Raw genomic sequence first — 17,506 nt, 5'->3', positions numbered from 1 at the left:
AAACTTGACCCATCTGACGTAATTGTTCATGCCAGAGATTTAACAACACTGTCAGTCAGGAGCATATTTAACAGGAGCCACACTCAACTGGCTTGATGGTGACTTCAGTAAGTGTGGTCAACCCTCTTGTTTTTGTGGCTATAATAATTAGGCTAAGTAATCTCACTCTCTTCCATTTCCCTAACATGAAACTTTTGACTGAAACATGAAAATGGTACTTAACCGGTGCAGTGAAGATATTTAAAGAAACACTATCACTATCTAAAGTACAGAAAGCCTTACATCATCTCTAGGTGCAGTCACCTACAGCGCAGCCAGCTTCACAAAGACTGTGGGGCTGGTCACCAGGAAAATGGACAACAGGGAGTGCTTTTGGGGTTTTACTCCTCAAATGATCACCCTGGCTACTGTAGCTGGGATTGCTTCACAGACGATGGAGGTCTTGAAGAGTAAAGTGTGCGTGCGTGCGCACACATTGTGTTTTTACTGTAACAATTATGGTCACTTGCAGTTAATTTGTTTTTAGTGTAGTGTAAGATGTGTTAATTATTATTATTATTATTATTACTCAAAAACCATTAAAACTTCTAAATTGTGGAAGTTATTCTTCATTATGTTACTGTGGTTATTTTGTATATGTTATTATTTCGATTAAAATACAAAATTCAACACACAAATTCTGGTTGAGGTATTATTTTAATAATTTATGTAATATTTCATAATTTTTTCACTGCTAAATATTACAAACATAGGGTTAACTTTCTAAAATGTATGGAATGTTACATTGTCAGTTGTACATTGGTAAAACAAACATGAACAAAAGGCAGAAGCCCTAAAAATATGGATTGTGGATGTCGGTAGTGCAAATTGCTGAGGGGAAATAAAAAAAAAATTGCTGTCGTGTCATAAACCGTGAAAGATTAGTATATTATTATTTTTATTATTTCTACTAGGTAAAAGTAACAACGATAAAAGTACAGAACATATGAACATTACGTACAAAGAGGTGACATAACTTGCAAAGCACCCCTTATACATGTATATAACAAGTAATAATATAAAACGAAAGTTTGGTGGAGTTGACGTATTTTCGCTCTTGAATGGAGCTCCACTCGCCGCCATGGAGGTGACGTAATTCTACGGAAAGTGTTGCCCGGTCCAACATGGCGGCCGCATCATTAGTGGAGGCGACGTAATTCCACGGAAAGTATGGCCCGGTCCAACATGGCGGCGGCGTCGCTAGTGGAGGTGACGTATTTCCGCTCTTGAGTGGAGCTCCACTCGCCCATATGTCTGCAGCCAGACCCTCTTGATAGGAACTGCGTCTGTTTCTTTTGTTTTGTTTTCTTTCTTTTTCTAATTTCATTTTCTTTTTTATGGAGATAGTGGAATGGCGATTTTGTTAATTTTTGTAATTTTTTTATCCCATCATGGTAAGTCATTTGTATGTTATCTGCTTGCTAATAATAACAAATAATTGTAATAATAAAAACGAAACGTGTTGTTTTTGGGAGGTCGCGCTCAGTTAACGTTACGTGTCCATACTGTAAACACACGCAAATGACCACATACAAAGATGACCGTTGACTAGTCATATTTTATTGAAAAACATCTAACCTACTCCAGACCTACTCTAAGAATAAAACGGACTAATATGTACATTTTCTTTAAAAAAAAAAAATGCTCTGTGGTTTGTCTGAGCGGCTGCAACCAGTTTTCTTCTTCTTCTTCTTCTTCTTCTTCTTCTTCTTCTTCTTCTTTTTTAATCGTGGTGGTAAATTTCTGTTAGAATACTTAAAAACAATATTTTGTAATTAAAAGCTCAATTTTCTTGCTGTTTATGGATCATTTTCATCAATTTTATTGTTATTCATAATGAGCCATATTTAAAATTATCTATGAAAACACTTTATTTCATTACTGCACTTATAGTGTAAACTGTGTATTGTTCATTCATTTGCTGAAGATTATTCATGACTTGTGTAGGCTACCGTGTTTGCATGAATATATTGAATTTAAACATTTTCACAGCTCTTAACTGTTGTTTATCTTTGTTTGGTTCATAATTAACTTTTCTTCATTTCTTTTCAGGTTTTGCTGGTGTTGATGTTGTCACATTATCAGTGAATGAGGGAGAATCAGTCACACTACGCACTGATGTGGAAACAAACCAACAAGAAGATATTAAGTGGTATTTTAATGACATTCGAATAGCTGAAATCAGTGGCGATCTCAGTGATTACTGTACAGATGTTGAGTGTAATGGAGGTACTGAGAGATTCAGATACAGACTGAAGCTGGATCATCAGACTGGATCTCTGACCATCATGAACATCACAAACACAGACTCTGGAGAATATGAGCTAAAGATCATCAGAAGCAGCAGTATCAGTGAAAAGACCTTCAATGTTGTTGTTCATGGTGAGTCACTGAATTAATGTTTTAAAGCAGATTAAATAGGTTTAAGCATTAATGTTTAGCTTTTTTTTTCAGTAACATTCAGAGTAATGTATTTTAATGCTGTGTATACTCAATCTATTTGAAACACAGCCTAATGGTAAGAGAGTCGGACTTGTAATCCAAAGGTTGTGAGTTCAAGTCTCGTTCCGGCAGGAGTTGTAGGTGTGGGGAGTGAATGAACAGCACTCTCTATCACGACTGAGGTGTCCTTGAGCAAGGCACTGAACCCCCAACTGCTCCCCGGGCGGCGCTGCATAAATGATGAACACTGCTCTGTGTGTGTGTGGTGTGTGTGTGCACTTCGGATGGGTTAAATGCAGACCATGAATTCTGAGTATGGGTCATCATATACTTGGCTGTATGTCACATCACTTTCACTTTTCAAAACAGCATGATAAATTATTTTCATATCCACAGTGCTTTCACATTGTTTTTGTTGTTGCGTTTTCAAAAAACGATCCTTCAGCAGCTGTTGGTTTGTGTTTCAGGTGTTTCTGCTGCAGAACGAGATGAAAAGTCAGTGAAGGAGGGAGAATCTGTCTCTTTACATCCTGATGTAGCAAGGCAACCAAATGAGGTGATGAGATGGTATTATAAGGACATTCGCATCGCTGAAATCACTGGAGATCAGAGTAACAGTATCTGTTCAGATGTTCAGTGTAAAGAGAGATTCGGAGACAGACTGAAGCTGGATCAGACTGGATCTCTGACCATCATGAACACCAGAACCACAGACTCTGGAGAATATAAACTGGAGATCAGCAGAAAGGGTCGTCTTATCAACAGTGCTTTCATTGAGAAGAGCTTTGGTGTTAACGTTGCTGTTAGTAAGTATAATTTAGTTCCCTTGTGCTATTTTAAAACACACACACGCAGAGATAGATAGACTTTGAGCTGTTGACTGAACTAGTAATTGAAATAGCTCATCACTGTGAATGTTTCAAATGTTTTCCTAAATTCATTCAACTGAAAATGCAACCTTAAATGACTGCTGCACTCTCAAAATTATTCTTGGCAAGCATATTTAGTACTTAGGAAAGTTCCCTATTGCTCTTATGAACTGCTGCAAAAGAGATTCATAGCCAGACACCAGCTTCTGGGAGCGTTGCTGGAGAATCTTTTAGCTCAAGGTGCGCGCCTGATCGGTCAAGTACATGCAAAAATGTGTCAAAATGCTGCGCTTGGTGATTATTAATGTATACATTCGTTGGTCATGTAATAAGTTAATTTTAAAGAGTTGAGAATGAAAATACGCGTGTAACAGTAATTTGGATCCGTGCGGCTCTTAAAGTGACAGCGGGATATATTTTATTTTACATTTGATTATTCATTTCTGCAGTAGGCTGTACCAAGTTACATGAACCTTTTCATATAAACTGCAATAAATACAAAACTAAAGCCAAACTTAAACTGAAATGAGACATTAGTAATAAATGGTATAGTGAATAAATCAAATCATACTGCTTGAGACTTGCATAAAAAAAAAAAAAAACCATTAAAGCACAGTTTGTTTAATTTGTATCTTGTTATTCTATTGTATTTGTTCCTTCGCTTTTTTATTACTGACGGTTTAATTATTTTCATTAATTTTGAGGACTTTTTGTTTGTTTGAAAATCCGCTGGTCTCTACAATGTATATGTCACAGCAAGTCAATTTGTTATCAGTCACTCTCTATTCATATTGACTCTCTCTACTCTTCAGATGTTCCAGATTCAGGTCGGTCTTCAGCTGCTGCTGCTGCTGCAGCAGGAATAGCTGTTGCTGTCATTCTGCTTTTAGCTGTGTGTGCTGCGGTTGTGACTTACTAACACAAACATCAAGAGAGAAGAGAAGGTGAGTATTACATACAGCTGATTTAACAAGATGGACATTATGTGTAAAGTATTTGAAAGATGTGGAAATATGTATTTTTATTATAATTAACCAAAGTGTGTTTAACTGAGTTAATTATTGTTCAAACAGACATCCGGATGCAGAACATTGGTCCGGTAAGATACTATAGCATCATTCAGACTCAGTTCAAGTCTGATCATATTAAGGGCTGGATTTACTAACCGATTTCACCAACACAAGCTTTATTTTGACATTAAAAAACTACTGTCTTATAGCTTATTGAAAATAAAAAAATGAAATCTATTTATATAAGTATTAAGACCCTTTACTCAGTAATTATTTGAAGCAGTTTGGTCACCAATTACATCCTCAAGTCTTTCTGGGTATGACACACAAGGATTATACACCTGGATTGGGGGATTTTCTGTCATTTCTTCTTTTCAAATCCTCTCAAGCTCAGTCAGGTTGGATGGGGACCGTTGGTGGACAGCTAGTTTCAGGTCTCTCCAAAGATGTTTGATGGGGTTCAAGTCAGGGCTCTATCTGGGCTGCTGTAGGACATTCCCAGAGTTCTTGTGTTGTCTTGGCAGTGTGCTAAGGGTCATTGTTGGAAGGGGGAACCTTCCAGGTTTTCATTGAGGTTATCTCTGTACATTGCCCCATTAAGCTCTACCTCAACCCTGACCAATCTCCCAGTACCTGCCGCTGAAAAACATGGTGAGCGGTGCCTGGTTTCCTCCAGACCTAATGTTTTACTTTTTTGCAAACTCAAAGCAGGAGAGACTTGCGTCTAGCCACTGTGCCATAAAGATCAGATCGGTGGAGGGTTGCACTGATGGTTGTCTTTTGGATCTTTGAGTGACCATCGGGTTCCTGGCTTCCTTCTCTCCTGGTTGCTCAGTCTGGCCGGGTGATCGGCTCTTGGAAGAGTTCTGGTTGTGCCAAACTTCTTCCATTTGATTATTATGGTGGTTTTCACAACGGAGGAATTTCATAGTTCCTAGAACTATTGGTGGACGTACCCAATTTTTGGCATGATCAAACCACAGGAAATTATCATGTTTTCTAGGAACTCCGTTTGGGGGAACTAAATTAACTCCTACTTCGGAGTATGGTCTAAAACAGTTCTATAGGAACTACCAGTGCCACAAGTGTACACTGATCGGCCAAACACATATGAAACACAAGATACCCTGCATTTAAAAAAAAATCCATGTAAAAATATTTATACCACGATCATGGAAAACAGCAATAAAAATTACCTGTTGTTTCTAGCATTGTTTTTTTCTCTCAGCCTTGATTATATTTACCCTATTTTCCAGACTATAAGTCACACTTTTTTTCAGAGTTTGGCTGGTCCTGCGACTTATAGTCAGGTGCGACTTATTTATCAAAATTAATTTGACATGAACCAAGAGAAATTAACCAAGAGAAAACATTACCGTCTACAGCCGTGAGAGGGCGCTCTATGCTGCTCAGTGCTCCTATAGCATACACTGAGCAACATAGAGCGCCCTCTCGCGGCTGTAGACGGTAATGTTTTCTCTTAGTTCTTGGTTCTAAATAAATGCAACTTATAGTCCAGTGTAACTTATATGTTTTTTTCCTCATGACATATTTTTTGGACTGATGAGACTTATAGTCCGAAAATTACGGTAACACTGCAAGTTTTCATATTGGAATAGGATATTCAGTCAGATTTACGTGCTATTTTAATCTTGTAAGTTGTGCATTAGCATTGCATCTCTGTTATCGCAAAACTCACGAAACGCAACAAATCAGTTCCAATCATAGTGTACTTAATTCACCGGTTATCAATGTTTGTAAGTGCTGTGCATAAAGATGTCGGCCATAGTTTCTGCTGCCAGGGCAGATGTAGACAGAAAATTGGCCTGAGTGGGAAATTTGTTTTCTGGGAAATACCCTGCTGGCTAGTTCCTTGAACTAACTTCCTTTTTTTCCCATTTTGTAGACCTCCCCAGATCTGTGACTAGCAACAATCCAGTCTCTGAGCTCTGCAGGCAGTTCCTTTGACCTCATGGCTTGGTTTTTGCTCTGATTTGTATTGTCAGCTGTGAGGCCTTTTACAGAGAGATGTGTGCCTTTTCCAAATCCTGTCCAATCTATTTATTTTACCACAGGTGGAATCACATGCAATCAAGGTGTAGAAATATCTCTGCAATGATCAAAAGAAATGGGAGGCACCAGAGTCAAATCTCAAATGTTACTAAGGGTCTGAATACTTATCTAAATATTACATTTTAGTTGTGTTTATATATATATATATATATATATATATATATATATATACACACATTTACAGAAAATAAATTTATTTCTAAAGTTGTCACTTTAAAAATCCTGCATCTGAAAAAACCCGCTTATGAAGTCTCATTTTGAACAGGAGTACAAAAATAAACTGAAACTCAGTGAAAACATATATATCTTGTCTGTGAGGAATGTTTTCACTGAGTTTCAGTTTATTTTTGTACTCCTGTTCAAAATGAGACTTCATAAGCGGGTTTTTTCTTTATTTTATAAAAGCACAACATAGACCCTTTGCAGTTACGAATGATGTATTACTCTTACCTTTTATAATTAATATATCATGTAATCACTTTGCTATTGCATACAAAACTGAACTATTTTAATAGCTTAAACTAGAGCTGCACGATTAATCGTTAAAAGATTTCACGATTCAGACACCCTCTCGATCTCATTTCTAAATGACAATGATTCCCTGAGTCTGTTAAGCCTTTGACAAAGTCTTACCAGATCATTCATTAAGTGTCTTAAAAATGTATTGGTCAACGAATTACGTTTTCATTCAAGAGAATCGTTCAAAAACGCTGATTCATCCAGTTATGAAACAAGCGTATAGTAGGTTTATGAGTGAGTCGTTGAATCAGTGATTTAAACAACTTTTTCATCATTCTAATATAAAAAACTGGGGTTTTAAATATATTATATATACACTACACATCAAAAACTTTTGACTGGTAATGTTTTTTAAAGTCATTTCTGCTCACCAAACCTGCATTTATTTGATCCAAAGTACAACAAAACAGTAAAGTTTTTAAATATTTTTTAAAATTTAAAATAACTGCTTTCTACTTTAATGTATTTTAAAATATAATTTATTCCTGTGTTGCACAGCTAAATTTTCAGCATCATTACTCCAGTCTTCAGTGTCGCATGATCCTTCAGAAATTATTTTAATATTCTGATTTGCTGTTAAAAAAACAATTATTATTATTATTATTATTATGTTGAAAACAGATTATATTTTTTTCTGTTTTATTTTTCAGAAGAACACAATTTATGTGAAATATAAATATTTTGTTATAAATGTCTTTGTCACACTTGATCAATTTAAAGAATTCTTGCAAAATAAAAGTATTAATTTATATACTTGTGATAATGATAATAATAATAATAGTGTTCGTGTAGCTCAATTGGTAGAGCATTGCGCTATCAAGTACAAAGTTTGGGGGATCGATTTCCCGGGAACACATGATAGGTAAAGAATTGTTAGCCTGAATGCACTGTAAGTCGCTAAAAAGTGTCTGCTAAATGCATTAATTTAATTTAATTTAATAAAAAAAAAAAAGGAATCGTAGGAGCATCGTGATCTCTATATGAGACCAAAAACATTGTGATTCTCACTTTATCCAGAATCGTGCACCTAAGAAGAAAGGCAGAAAGTTAGTCTATAGCCCTGCCATTTTAATATGCAAATTTATTATTAGAATTGTCAATGTTGGCAACAGTTTGCATTCGTTTTTTTTTTTTTTTTTTTTCTCATCAATCCTGTTCTTCTATTCTTTTTTTACCATCAGTGAATCTGTATCTTTTTTTTTTTTACAGGTAAATGATGCTCCAGTGAATCAAGAGTCATTACTGTAGGAGACTGCGACATACTGTTGAACACTACTGATGGGACATCCTTAAATCAGACTGAAGCTGATTAGCATTACATCATTTATTACACTAACACTGAAGAGGCAGTGGAAAATCGAGAAAAAGAGAAAAGCATCAGTCAAAACCAGTGGTGGACCTAGTGGTTAGAGAGTCGGACTCCTAATCGAAAGGTTGTGAGTTCGAGTCTCGGGCCGGCAGGAATTGTAGGTGGGGGGAGTGCATGTACAGTTCTCTATCCACCTTCAATACCACGACTTAGGTGCCCTTGAGCAAGTCACCAAACCCCCAACTGCTCCCCGGGCGCCGCAGCATAAATGGCTGCCCACTGCTCCGGGTGTGTGTTCACAGTGTGTGTGTTCACTGCTGTGTGTGTGCACTTTGGATGGGTTAAATGCAATGCATGAATTCTGAGTATGGGTGTCACTTTCACTTTCATACAAATATTACTCCAGTAAAAGGAAAAGTACTCCTTTTTTTTAGTTTTACTCAAGTGAAAGTACGAAAGTACAAACAATTTTATATACAGTAGGCTACTTAATAAAATTTTGTATTGGCACATATATTTTTTTTATACTCCTACTTCTCAAAATATCTGGGATTTTCCCAAAATAACCACTATATGGAGTCCAGATATAGTTTTGTTATTGATATTGACTGTGTTGATGAGAGTTTACACTGCGATGTACCCGAGAGAAAACAGAGTTGACCATATGATTTTCACCAGGAAGAAAAAGTTTTTTAAAGTTTGTTGTTTTGCAGAACATCGCAGTTACATATGACATGAGAATAAGGCCTGAAGTTAGGAAGAACATTTTGAGAAAAATATAATTATATTTTCATAATGATTTAATTCTTCTCAAACCTTGTCTGTGGTTTACAAATACCCCTGGCCAAACGGGGTGCACCTCTTCCCATCTTTGATAATTACTGTAGTTACCATGTTCTGAACATCACATCCTTTCTTTTCCACCAGATGTAATCTATCTAGGTGGTTGAAAAACAATATTTAGACTTTATATCTAAAAATTACCTCAACTTAGCACCAGCAAGCTTGTTAGCTAGACCGTTAGCATCAGCTAATAATATTAACTTATTTTTAGTATGAAGCATTCATATCTGTCTACTTGGCTAGTTAATTCAGACAATATAAAAATTCAGACTGGTAATAAACAATATGAAAAAAGACATCACATAGGGCATGCGTAGCATTTTAATAAAACGGTTAACATTACAGCAGCAGGGGATTTCAAAAAAAGTTATTTTATTAAATCGGTGTTATTTTAATATTTTTTTTTTTTTTTTTTTTTTTTTTACCTAAAACATAAAGACACTGATGTTGATTTGTCTGCAAGCATTTCAGTTGGCTTGAATAGAGCACGCTTTACAGTAGATTTAGTTCACAAACAACAGACAGTTTTGACCTAAATATGTTTTTCAGTTAAAATGATTAATCCTAAAATCGACATTGGTAACCTACATTTAGTAGCATCAGTCACGCACACTCACAAGATCTCCCGGTTCTCACTTAGTGGTCGACTTGAGAACAGCAGCAATCGGATCAAATTTGCGATCAGATTTAATGGTTCACTGAAAAGAATCAGTTCGTACCGCTTCTGCGCGTCAGAGCACAGTATATTATGAGGATTAATTATGTTTTATGAAATGTAGTGAAGTAATACGTACGATCTTATGCTTGGGAATGTAGTGAACTAAAAGTTGCTCAAAATAAAACTACTCCAGTAAAGTACAGATAACTGAAAAATGAACTTATGTACAGTAATGAAGTAAAGCTATTCTTACTGTCCACCATTGGTTGAAACTCACAACACTAACAGAAAAATACTGTTATGACACCAAATTTTCACCGTTCGGTAGACCGGTCAAATTTCACCACGCTATTTCACACATTTCAATACCACCACAGCAAACTAATTTGATGTTCATTATTAGTCATTTATATAATAAAACGTGTTGCCCAAGTATTTGTTTTATAATAGTAACATTTCTTATTCTTCTTAAAAAAAAAAAAACACATTTCAGTATTATGTTAGAGTATTTCATAGAAACAGTAGCTATGTCTATTTACATACGCTGAAAACTACGTCCGTTTTTAACGAAAGTTGAGGTTATCTTTTTACTTCACTGTAAATCTGATTATGTCACATTCCCTGCGGGCTGGAATACCCCCTTGCTCTTCAAAGAAAAGAGCATTTATTTGATTTGAAGGCAGCTGTGAGTCAAACAGGTTTTCAGCTACTGAACTGAGTCTGTACTACTGATACTGTAGGTGCTGTTACTGGAAAACACTGTTATTGTGATTGTTACATTACAAATGAACCAAGGCATTTTACTATAACCAGCAAAGGTGCCTTTGGTCAACCATCTTGGTCAGGGAAAAAAGACGATTAACAGAATGTTTATTTTTTATTTTTTACTTTTTTATAGCTTTGCAAGCCATTAACTGTATTGTTGATTTATTGTATAGTTGTTGAAACCGTTTACTGAGATGATTTAATATGTCCCATGTCTGTACAGCTGTGTTAAATGTTGTGACTCTGGTATTCAGCTGATAGCAAATACTTCATGGACTTTTGTGTTTGTTTGTTTTTCATCTCTCTTGACCAAGTCTCCTTTAATTGTGTCATTATGTGCTGGTGTGTCTTGTTATTAACCCTGATTTACTCGCCCATATAAGTTCAGTGTGTCTTGGTCTAGGTATCTAGAATATTAGTCAAACAGAACAGCAACATTTGTGATGTTTTAGTGTGGGTGTTATGTATAGAGACACATTCTTGTATTATTGTTGTGCTGTGTTTATTGATGTTGTCATTTGTCAGTATTATTAATGGTAACACTTTATTTTAAAAATCTTACATTAGACCGTAATTAATGACTAATAACTTTATTTGTAAGTGTCTAGTTATGGATTTTGCCTTGTAGTGCCTTATTGCTTTTTCTGACCTAAAACTACTAATTAGCAAAAAATAAAAACATTTTTGCAGTTAAACATGTTCTCAGTACTCTGTGTGGATGTGTAGCTTCTAAGTATGAAGTACACAGAATCGGCTTTCAACAAACATTTAAATGAATCGAAAACACTGTGATGTTACATAAAGCACAGTTTTTCTAGCAGTTGTTTTATACTAACAAGTGGTTTTATGTTCGTCACCACTCCAGTAAGTCCACTCGATTACTTTTAAGATGTCTTTGAGCCTCAGTTCCCCCTAAATCTCCAGACTCTTGTGGATCTCTCTAATCTCTCAAACTTAATTGTGGATCGTCTCCGATGGATCATTCTGAAATTGCCAAAAATTTTACCATTTACCATTTTACCATTTTACCATGAAAGACAAACCATTTTGATTCCATTTGAACTGAACAAAACATTTAAAATAATAATTTACAATCATAATATTATTAAAAACATATATATAAATCCATCTTCTATCCTCAAGGTGGCACTGTTTGGTGCACAATGATGACGTGATGTTTCATAATCACTGCAGGCATAAAACAAAGCAATATCATCAAAGAAAAAAATAGAGGCAAATAGAGACTTATGCTCTAAAAAATGTAATGACATGAAACAATACTAAATTCACATTATTCTTTTTTTCCTGGTAGTCAGGAGTATATGACTCATTTACTCCCAAAACAAACTTTAGTCATAATTAAATGGGTCATGACATGCTTTTTATTGCTATTTTCTACTGTTCTCTGAGGTCCCCCTATATCAATATTTTAACATCTCAAATCACCATAAATTCTAAGTAATAGGCTGTTTCTGTTCTGTTTTTAACCCCCCTCATCAGAACACCCTATAGACGTGTCAGATCTTCGACTTGGAAGTAAACGCCCACTGCTGTGATTGGCTAACAGTTGTGTGTGTTTGACTCTAGATGGAAGCTGCTGTGATTTAGGTCAGAAACTCATAAATACTCAGCAATAGTGATCACGTAATTAAAAAAGATACTCACACTCGTGTGTTGCGACAATACTGTCAGATCCAGTATAACGGGCACAGCATCATCGTTCAGTTGCAATCTTTCTAAAAATCCAGAGTTGAATTGTACTTTGTTTGTAAACTAGTCCACAGTAAAATGTAGTGAACAAAGGACCAAGTTCTTTCTGTCGTGATCTGGATCTTCATTAAAAATAAAGTTCATCCATTCTTTCTGACTGTTATTATCAGCAGGAAGGCAATGCAAATACTGATTTGGTACGGTACAGTACACCATCGCTTTTGAATCACGAAATATGCATCAAAACATAATGACATAATTTTTTTTCTCAATTATTGTAAACTGAGGCTGGTGTCTTTATAAGTACAGTATGTGTGCTGAAGTTTACATTAAAAAATCACAACAATCCCATGCAATGGATACATAAACATGCATGCCCCCTTTAAAATCAGTCTTCCTATCTCATATATACAGTATTGTTCAAAATAATAGCAGTACAATGTGACTAACCAGAATAATCAAGGTTTTTCGTATATTTTTTTATTGCTACGTGGCAAACAAGTTACCAGTAGGTTCAGTAGATTCTCAGAAAACAAATGAGACCCAGCATTCATGATATGCACGCTCTTAAGGCTGTGCAATTGGGCAATTAGTTGAATTAGTTGAAAGGGGTGTGTTCAAAAAAATAGCAGTGTGGCATTCAATCACTGAGGTCATCAATTTTGTGAAGAAACAGGTGTGAATCAGGTGGCCCCTATTTAAGGATGAAGCCAACACTTGTTGAACATGCATTTGAAAGCTGAGGAAAATGGGTCGTTCAAGACATTGTTCAGAAGAACAGCGTACTTTGATTAAAAAGTTGATTAGAGAGGGGAAAACCTATAAAGAGGTGCAAAAAATGATAGGCTGTTCAGCTAAAATGATCTCCAATGCCTTAAAATGGAGAGCAAAACCAGAGAGACGTGGAAGAAAACGGAAGACAACCATCAAAATGGATAGAAGAATAACCAGAATGGCAAAGGCTCAGCCAATGATCACCTCCAGGATGATCAAAGACAGTCTGGAGTTACCTGTAAGTACTGTGACAGTTAGAAGACGTCTGTGTGAAGCTAATCTATTTTCAAGAATCCCCCGCAAAGTCCCTCTGTTAAAAAAAAGGCATGTGCAGAAGAGGTTACAATTTGCCAAAGAACACATCAACTGGCCTAAAGAGAAATGGAGGAACATTTTGTGGACTGATGAGAGTAAAATTGTTCTTTTTGGATCCAAGGGCCACAGGCAGATTGTGAGACGACCCCCAAACTCTGAATTCAAGCCACAGTACACAGTGAAGACAGTGAAGCGTGGAGGTGCAAGCATCATGATATGGGCATGTTTCTCCTACTATGGTGTTGGGCCTATTTATCGCATACCAGGGATCATGGATCAGTTTGCATATGTTAAAATACTTGAAGAGGTCATGTTGCCCTATGCTGAAGAGGACATGCCCTTGAAATGGTTGTTTCAACAAGACAATGACCCAAAACACACTAGTAAACGGGCAAAGTCTTGCTTCCAAACCAACAAAATTAATGTTATGGAGTGGCCAGCCCAATCTCCAGACCTTAATCCAATTGAGAACTTGTGGGGTGATATCAAAAATGCTGTTTCTGAAGCAAAACCAAGAAATGTGAATGAATTGTGGAATGTTGTTAAAGAATCATGGAGTGGAATAACAGCTGAGAGGTGCCACAAGTTGGTTGACTCCATGCCACACAGATGTCAAGCAGTTTTAAAAAACTGTGGTCATACAACTAAATATTAGTTTAGTGATTCACAGGATTGCTAAATCCCAGAAAAAAAAAATGTTTGTACAAAATAGTTTTGAGTTTGTACAGTCAAAGGTAGACACTGCTATTTTTTTGAACACACCCCTTTCAACTAATTGCCCAATTGCACAGCCTTAAGAGCGTGCATATCATGAATGCTGGGTCTTGTTTGTTTTCTGACAATCTACTGAACCTACTGGTAACTTGTTTGCCACGTAGCAATAAAAAATATACTAAAAACCTTGATTATTCTGGTTAGTCACATTGTACTGCTATTATTTTGAACAATACTGTATACAGTAAGCGTGTGAAATAGTAAGATCTATAAAAAATGTCCCTGTCTTATGTCACAGAATCTTTTATCTGTCAGAATCAGTATTACACAGTGAATCTAGAGCGGAAGTTCTGGTGAGCTTTATATGAGTATGAAAGGAAAAAACACCCTCAACCACATGCTATTCACACCTCAAACACAAGCATCCTACAGTGTTCTCATGCTGTCTGGCGACCCAACAGATCGAAACATTTCTGTACAAAATGAAGCAGACGAAGCAGCATATAATACTATTAGCAGATCTTTTATTTACAATGAAACAAGTGGAGCAATCTGCCTCCATAGTATATTAAAATATGAATACAAATACAACAAATGCATGTACAAATCCATACACAAGTTTAACTCAATAAAGCTAATGCTACTATTCAATATATTATGCAATAAAATACAATAAAATCTCAAAAACATCAAATGTACATAAATGTAAACATTATCTACAATAAAACAGAGAGTGACAAGTGCTGAGATAGTGTAATGTAAGAGCGATGGTGAACTGTATAGTCCTGACAGGTTTTACTTAGGAACCTGAGCCTCGGGTTCGAGCTCCCTTCGAGGACAGCGAGCTAAGTTTGTTTATTATGAACTACTAAGACTGAAACCACAGGTAAACTTGTGAATAGGGCTGGGGGGGCTCCTCTTCTGTTATATCAAAATCCTCCGACATTTCTCTTCAAAACTTATCATTTTAGACATGTGATAGATTGTGTTTTGTGGATTTTATATTTTGAGTGAACTATACCTTTAAGCGTCAAACATAAGTTTATTTTGATGGCTCAAACTCATCTCAATTTTGCTTGATTTCGGATCATCTTGTGGTGACAGATGCATACACAACATCAGTCCACTCTTTGACGTTCTGTAAAAAAAACATACAAAATGTAATACTAATGAAATGATTATATTACAAATGTGGTGCCCTCACCCACTGGGCAAAGTTACGTCCAGTGGACGTCTTTTTATGTCTTTGCTGACGTTGAATAGACGTCCACTGAGGAGCCAGAATGAAAGTTTTTATGACGTCTTTTTTTGACGTCTTCTGTACGTCTGATTTAGACGTTCACAGAACCTGCTTACAAGGTTAAAAACTAGTTAAAAAGTGGTCAGTGGACATATTTTCAACATAATTTAAGGTTCATTTAGGCATAATGTATACTATTTCTGGACCAAATCAACACTCTCAAGGATGCGTTAGATTAAGACTCGTGTTATTTCAATGTAATTTTCAGACACTGTGTTTGTCCTAAAATCAAGAAAATAAAATAATCTTTATGAAATAATGAAATAACTGACGATTGAGCATGTGGTAAAATCAGATGCAAATCAAAGACATTAAATCTCTGAAGATCTCAGCAGAGGTTTAAATGGTAATATTTGATTCATTTTGTGTTTGGTTTAGTTAGGATCTTGGTCCTCATACTTCTTGTGTTAACTTGTCTCTGGCTGTTGTAACTGTGTGTTTAAAGCACTCCTATTGTGGCAAAGAGCGTGGAGCTCAGGTGTTTGCATCTTGCTGCTAATAGTGACAAAATTATAGCAAAATAAGGTATTAGTGTTTTGTTGCAACTATGTTTATTTTCTTGGATAGAAATCTTGTAGAAAAAAAATAATGTTTTTGTTTTTAACATTATTGTTTTTTTATGTAATTTTGGATATGCATCACATCAACGTATTGAAAAAGGGAAAAAAAGGATACGTTTGTGCTATGAAGTGGTTTTTATTGTCACCGTTGTTGTGATGCATAGCTGGAAACTTGATGTCTGTGTTTGAGAACATGATGCTTTTACTCAAAATATTTAAATTGCATGCATTTTGTCCATCTTCAAAATAAGCAAGTATTTTGCTCTTAGTTTTTTGTACTGTAGATTTAAAAGGCTTGGGGGCTATAAATGAAACAAAAATAAACAAAGCTAACTTTATAACTTCAGGTACTTAATATATGATGACTTTTTCATCACCAACAAAGAACTGATACCACCTGAGCTCTCTTAATTTTGATTCTCTTTACTGCAGTGTTTCACAAAAACACAATTATAGCAGTCAGAGACAGGTTAATCAAAGAAGTAGCTGGACCAAGATCCCAAATAAACCAAACACTGATCACCACAATGGTGACTTCAAATGAATCAAGTATCAACATTTAAACCTCTGTTAATTCTCAATAAGAGCTTCTCTAGATGTCTGACAGAAATAAAGTCAATCTAATGATTCCATGTTTGTGGAGATGTTTGATCCTCCTCTGCTGAGATCTTCAGAGATTTAATGTCTTTGATTTGCAGCTGATTTTACCACATGCTCAATCGTCAGTTATTTCATTATTTCATAAAGATTATTTTATTTTCTTGATTTTAGGACAAACACAGTGTCTGGAAATTACATTGAAATAACATGAGTCTGAATCCTGAGAGTGTTGATTTGGTCCAGAAACAAGGGAATGGAGTCTATAAGTTATGCCTAAATGAATCTTAAATGATGTTGAAAATATGTCCACTGACCACTTTTGAACTAGTTTTTAACCTTGTAAGCAGGTTCTGTGGACGTCTAAATCAGACGTATAGAAGACGTCAAAAAAAGACGTCATAAAAACTTTCATTCTGTCTCCTCAGTGGACGTCTATTCAACGTCAGCAAAGACATAAAAAGACGTCCACTGGACGTAACTTTGCCCAGTGGGGAAGATTGGTTGAGTTGGAATGTGAAAAAACAGTCATATGATTTAATGATAAAACTTCCTACTGCTGGCTAACATTAAGCAGTTTGAGACTGGATTCTCAGTGCTTTTTCTTCAGGATCTGCATTTTACATTGGGCATACTGATAAGGCAAAATTTGTTCATCTTTCAAAAGTAAACATGTCCATAAAATTGAATATTCAAATGAATATGGCTTTTAAAAATACCTGATATGATGCTGTTGTGTGTAATGTATATGATTGATCATTATACAAAAATAAAAACACATCAAAATCTGACTCACAGCTAAAATAATAAATGACTAAATGCAGATATTGAAGTTTCTTACCGGTTTTTGTACATTTCTTTTGTTGAATGTTGTCTCAGCATAAATTATTTCTTCATCAGAAGTCTGGACTGCTTAAAGAGTAATAATAATACTAATAATACTACTAATAATACTACTACTAATAATAATAATAATAATAGATTAAACAACAAAACTCAATCTGAATGG

The 17,506-nt window shown here is 35.6% G+C and overlaps 1 protein-coding gene across 2 annotated transcripts; it reads left to right on the top strand.

Annotated features, from left to right (window-relative positions):
• The first annotated feature begins 1,302 nt into the window (after positions 1 to 1,302).
• LOC113039550 (uncharacterized) lies at positions 1,303 to 8,412 on the top strand. Of its 2 annotated transcripts, XR_003275043.1 has the most exons (6): positions 1,303 to 1,433; positions 2,092 to 2,421; positions 2,949 to 3,287; positions 4,163 to 4,294; positions 4,424 to 4,449; positions 8,162 to 8,412. XR_003275043.1 is itself a non-coding variant. In XM_026197451.1 (5 exons), exons 1-4 carry the CDS (start codon positions 1,391 to 1,393, stop codon positions 4,267 to 4,269), a joined length of 819 nt encoding a protein of 272 aa, XP_026053236.1. In that variant the 5' UTR covers positions 1,303 to 1,390; the 3' UTR covers positions 4,270 to 4,294; positions 8,162 to 8,412. The 2 variants fall into 2 exon arrangements, 1 of the variants encoding a protein (XP_026053236.1); XM_026197451.1 differs by lacking the exon at positions 4,424 to 4,449.
• Positions 8,413 to 17,506: the final 9,094 nt, after the last annotated feature.

Source organism: Carassius auratus, chromosome 22 (genome assembly GCF_003368295.1).
Source record: "Carassius auratus strain Wakin chromosome 22, ASM336829v1, whole genome shotgun sequence".
Taxonomy (NCBI): domain Eukaryota; kingdom Metazoa; phylum Chordata; class Actinopteri; order Cypriniformes; family Cyprinidae; genus Carassius; species Carassius auratus.
This window is presented reverse-complemented; position numbering and strand designations above follow the sequence as displayed.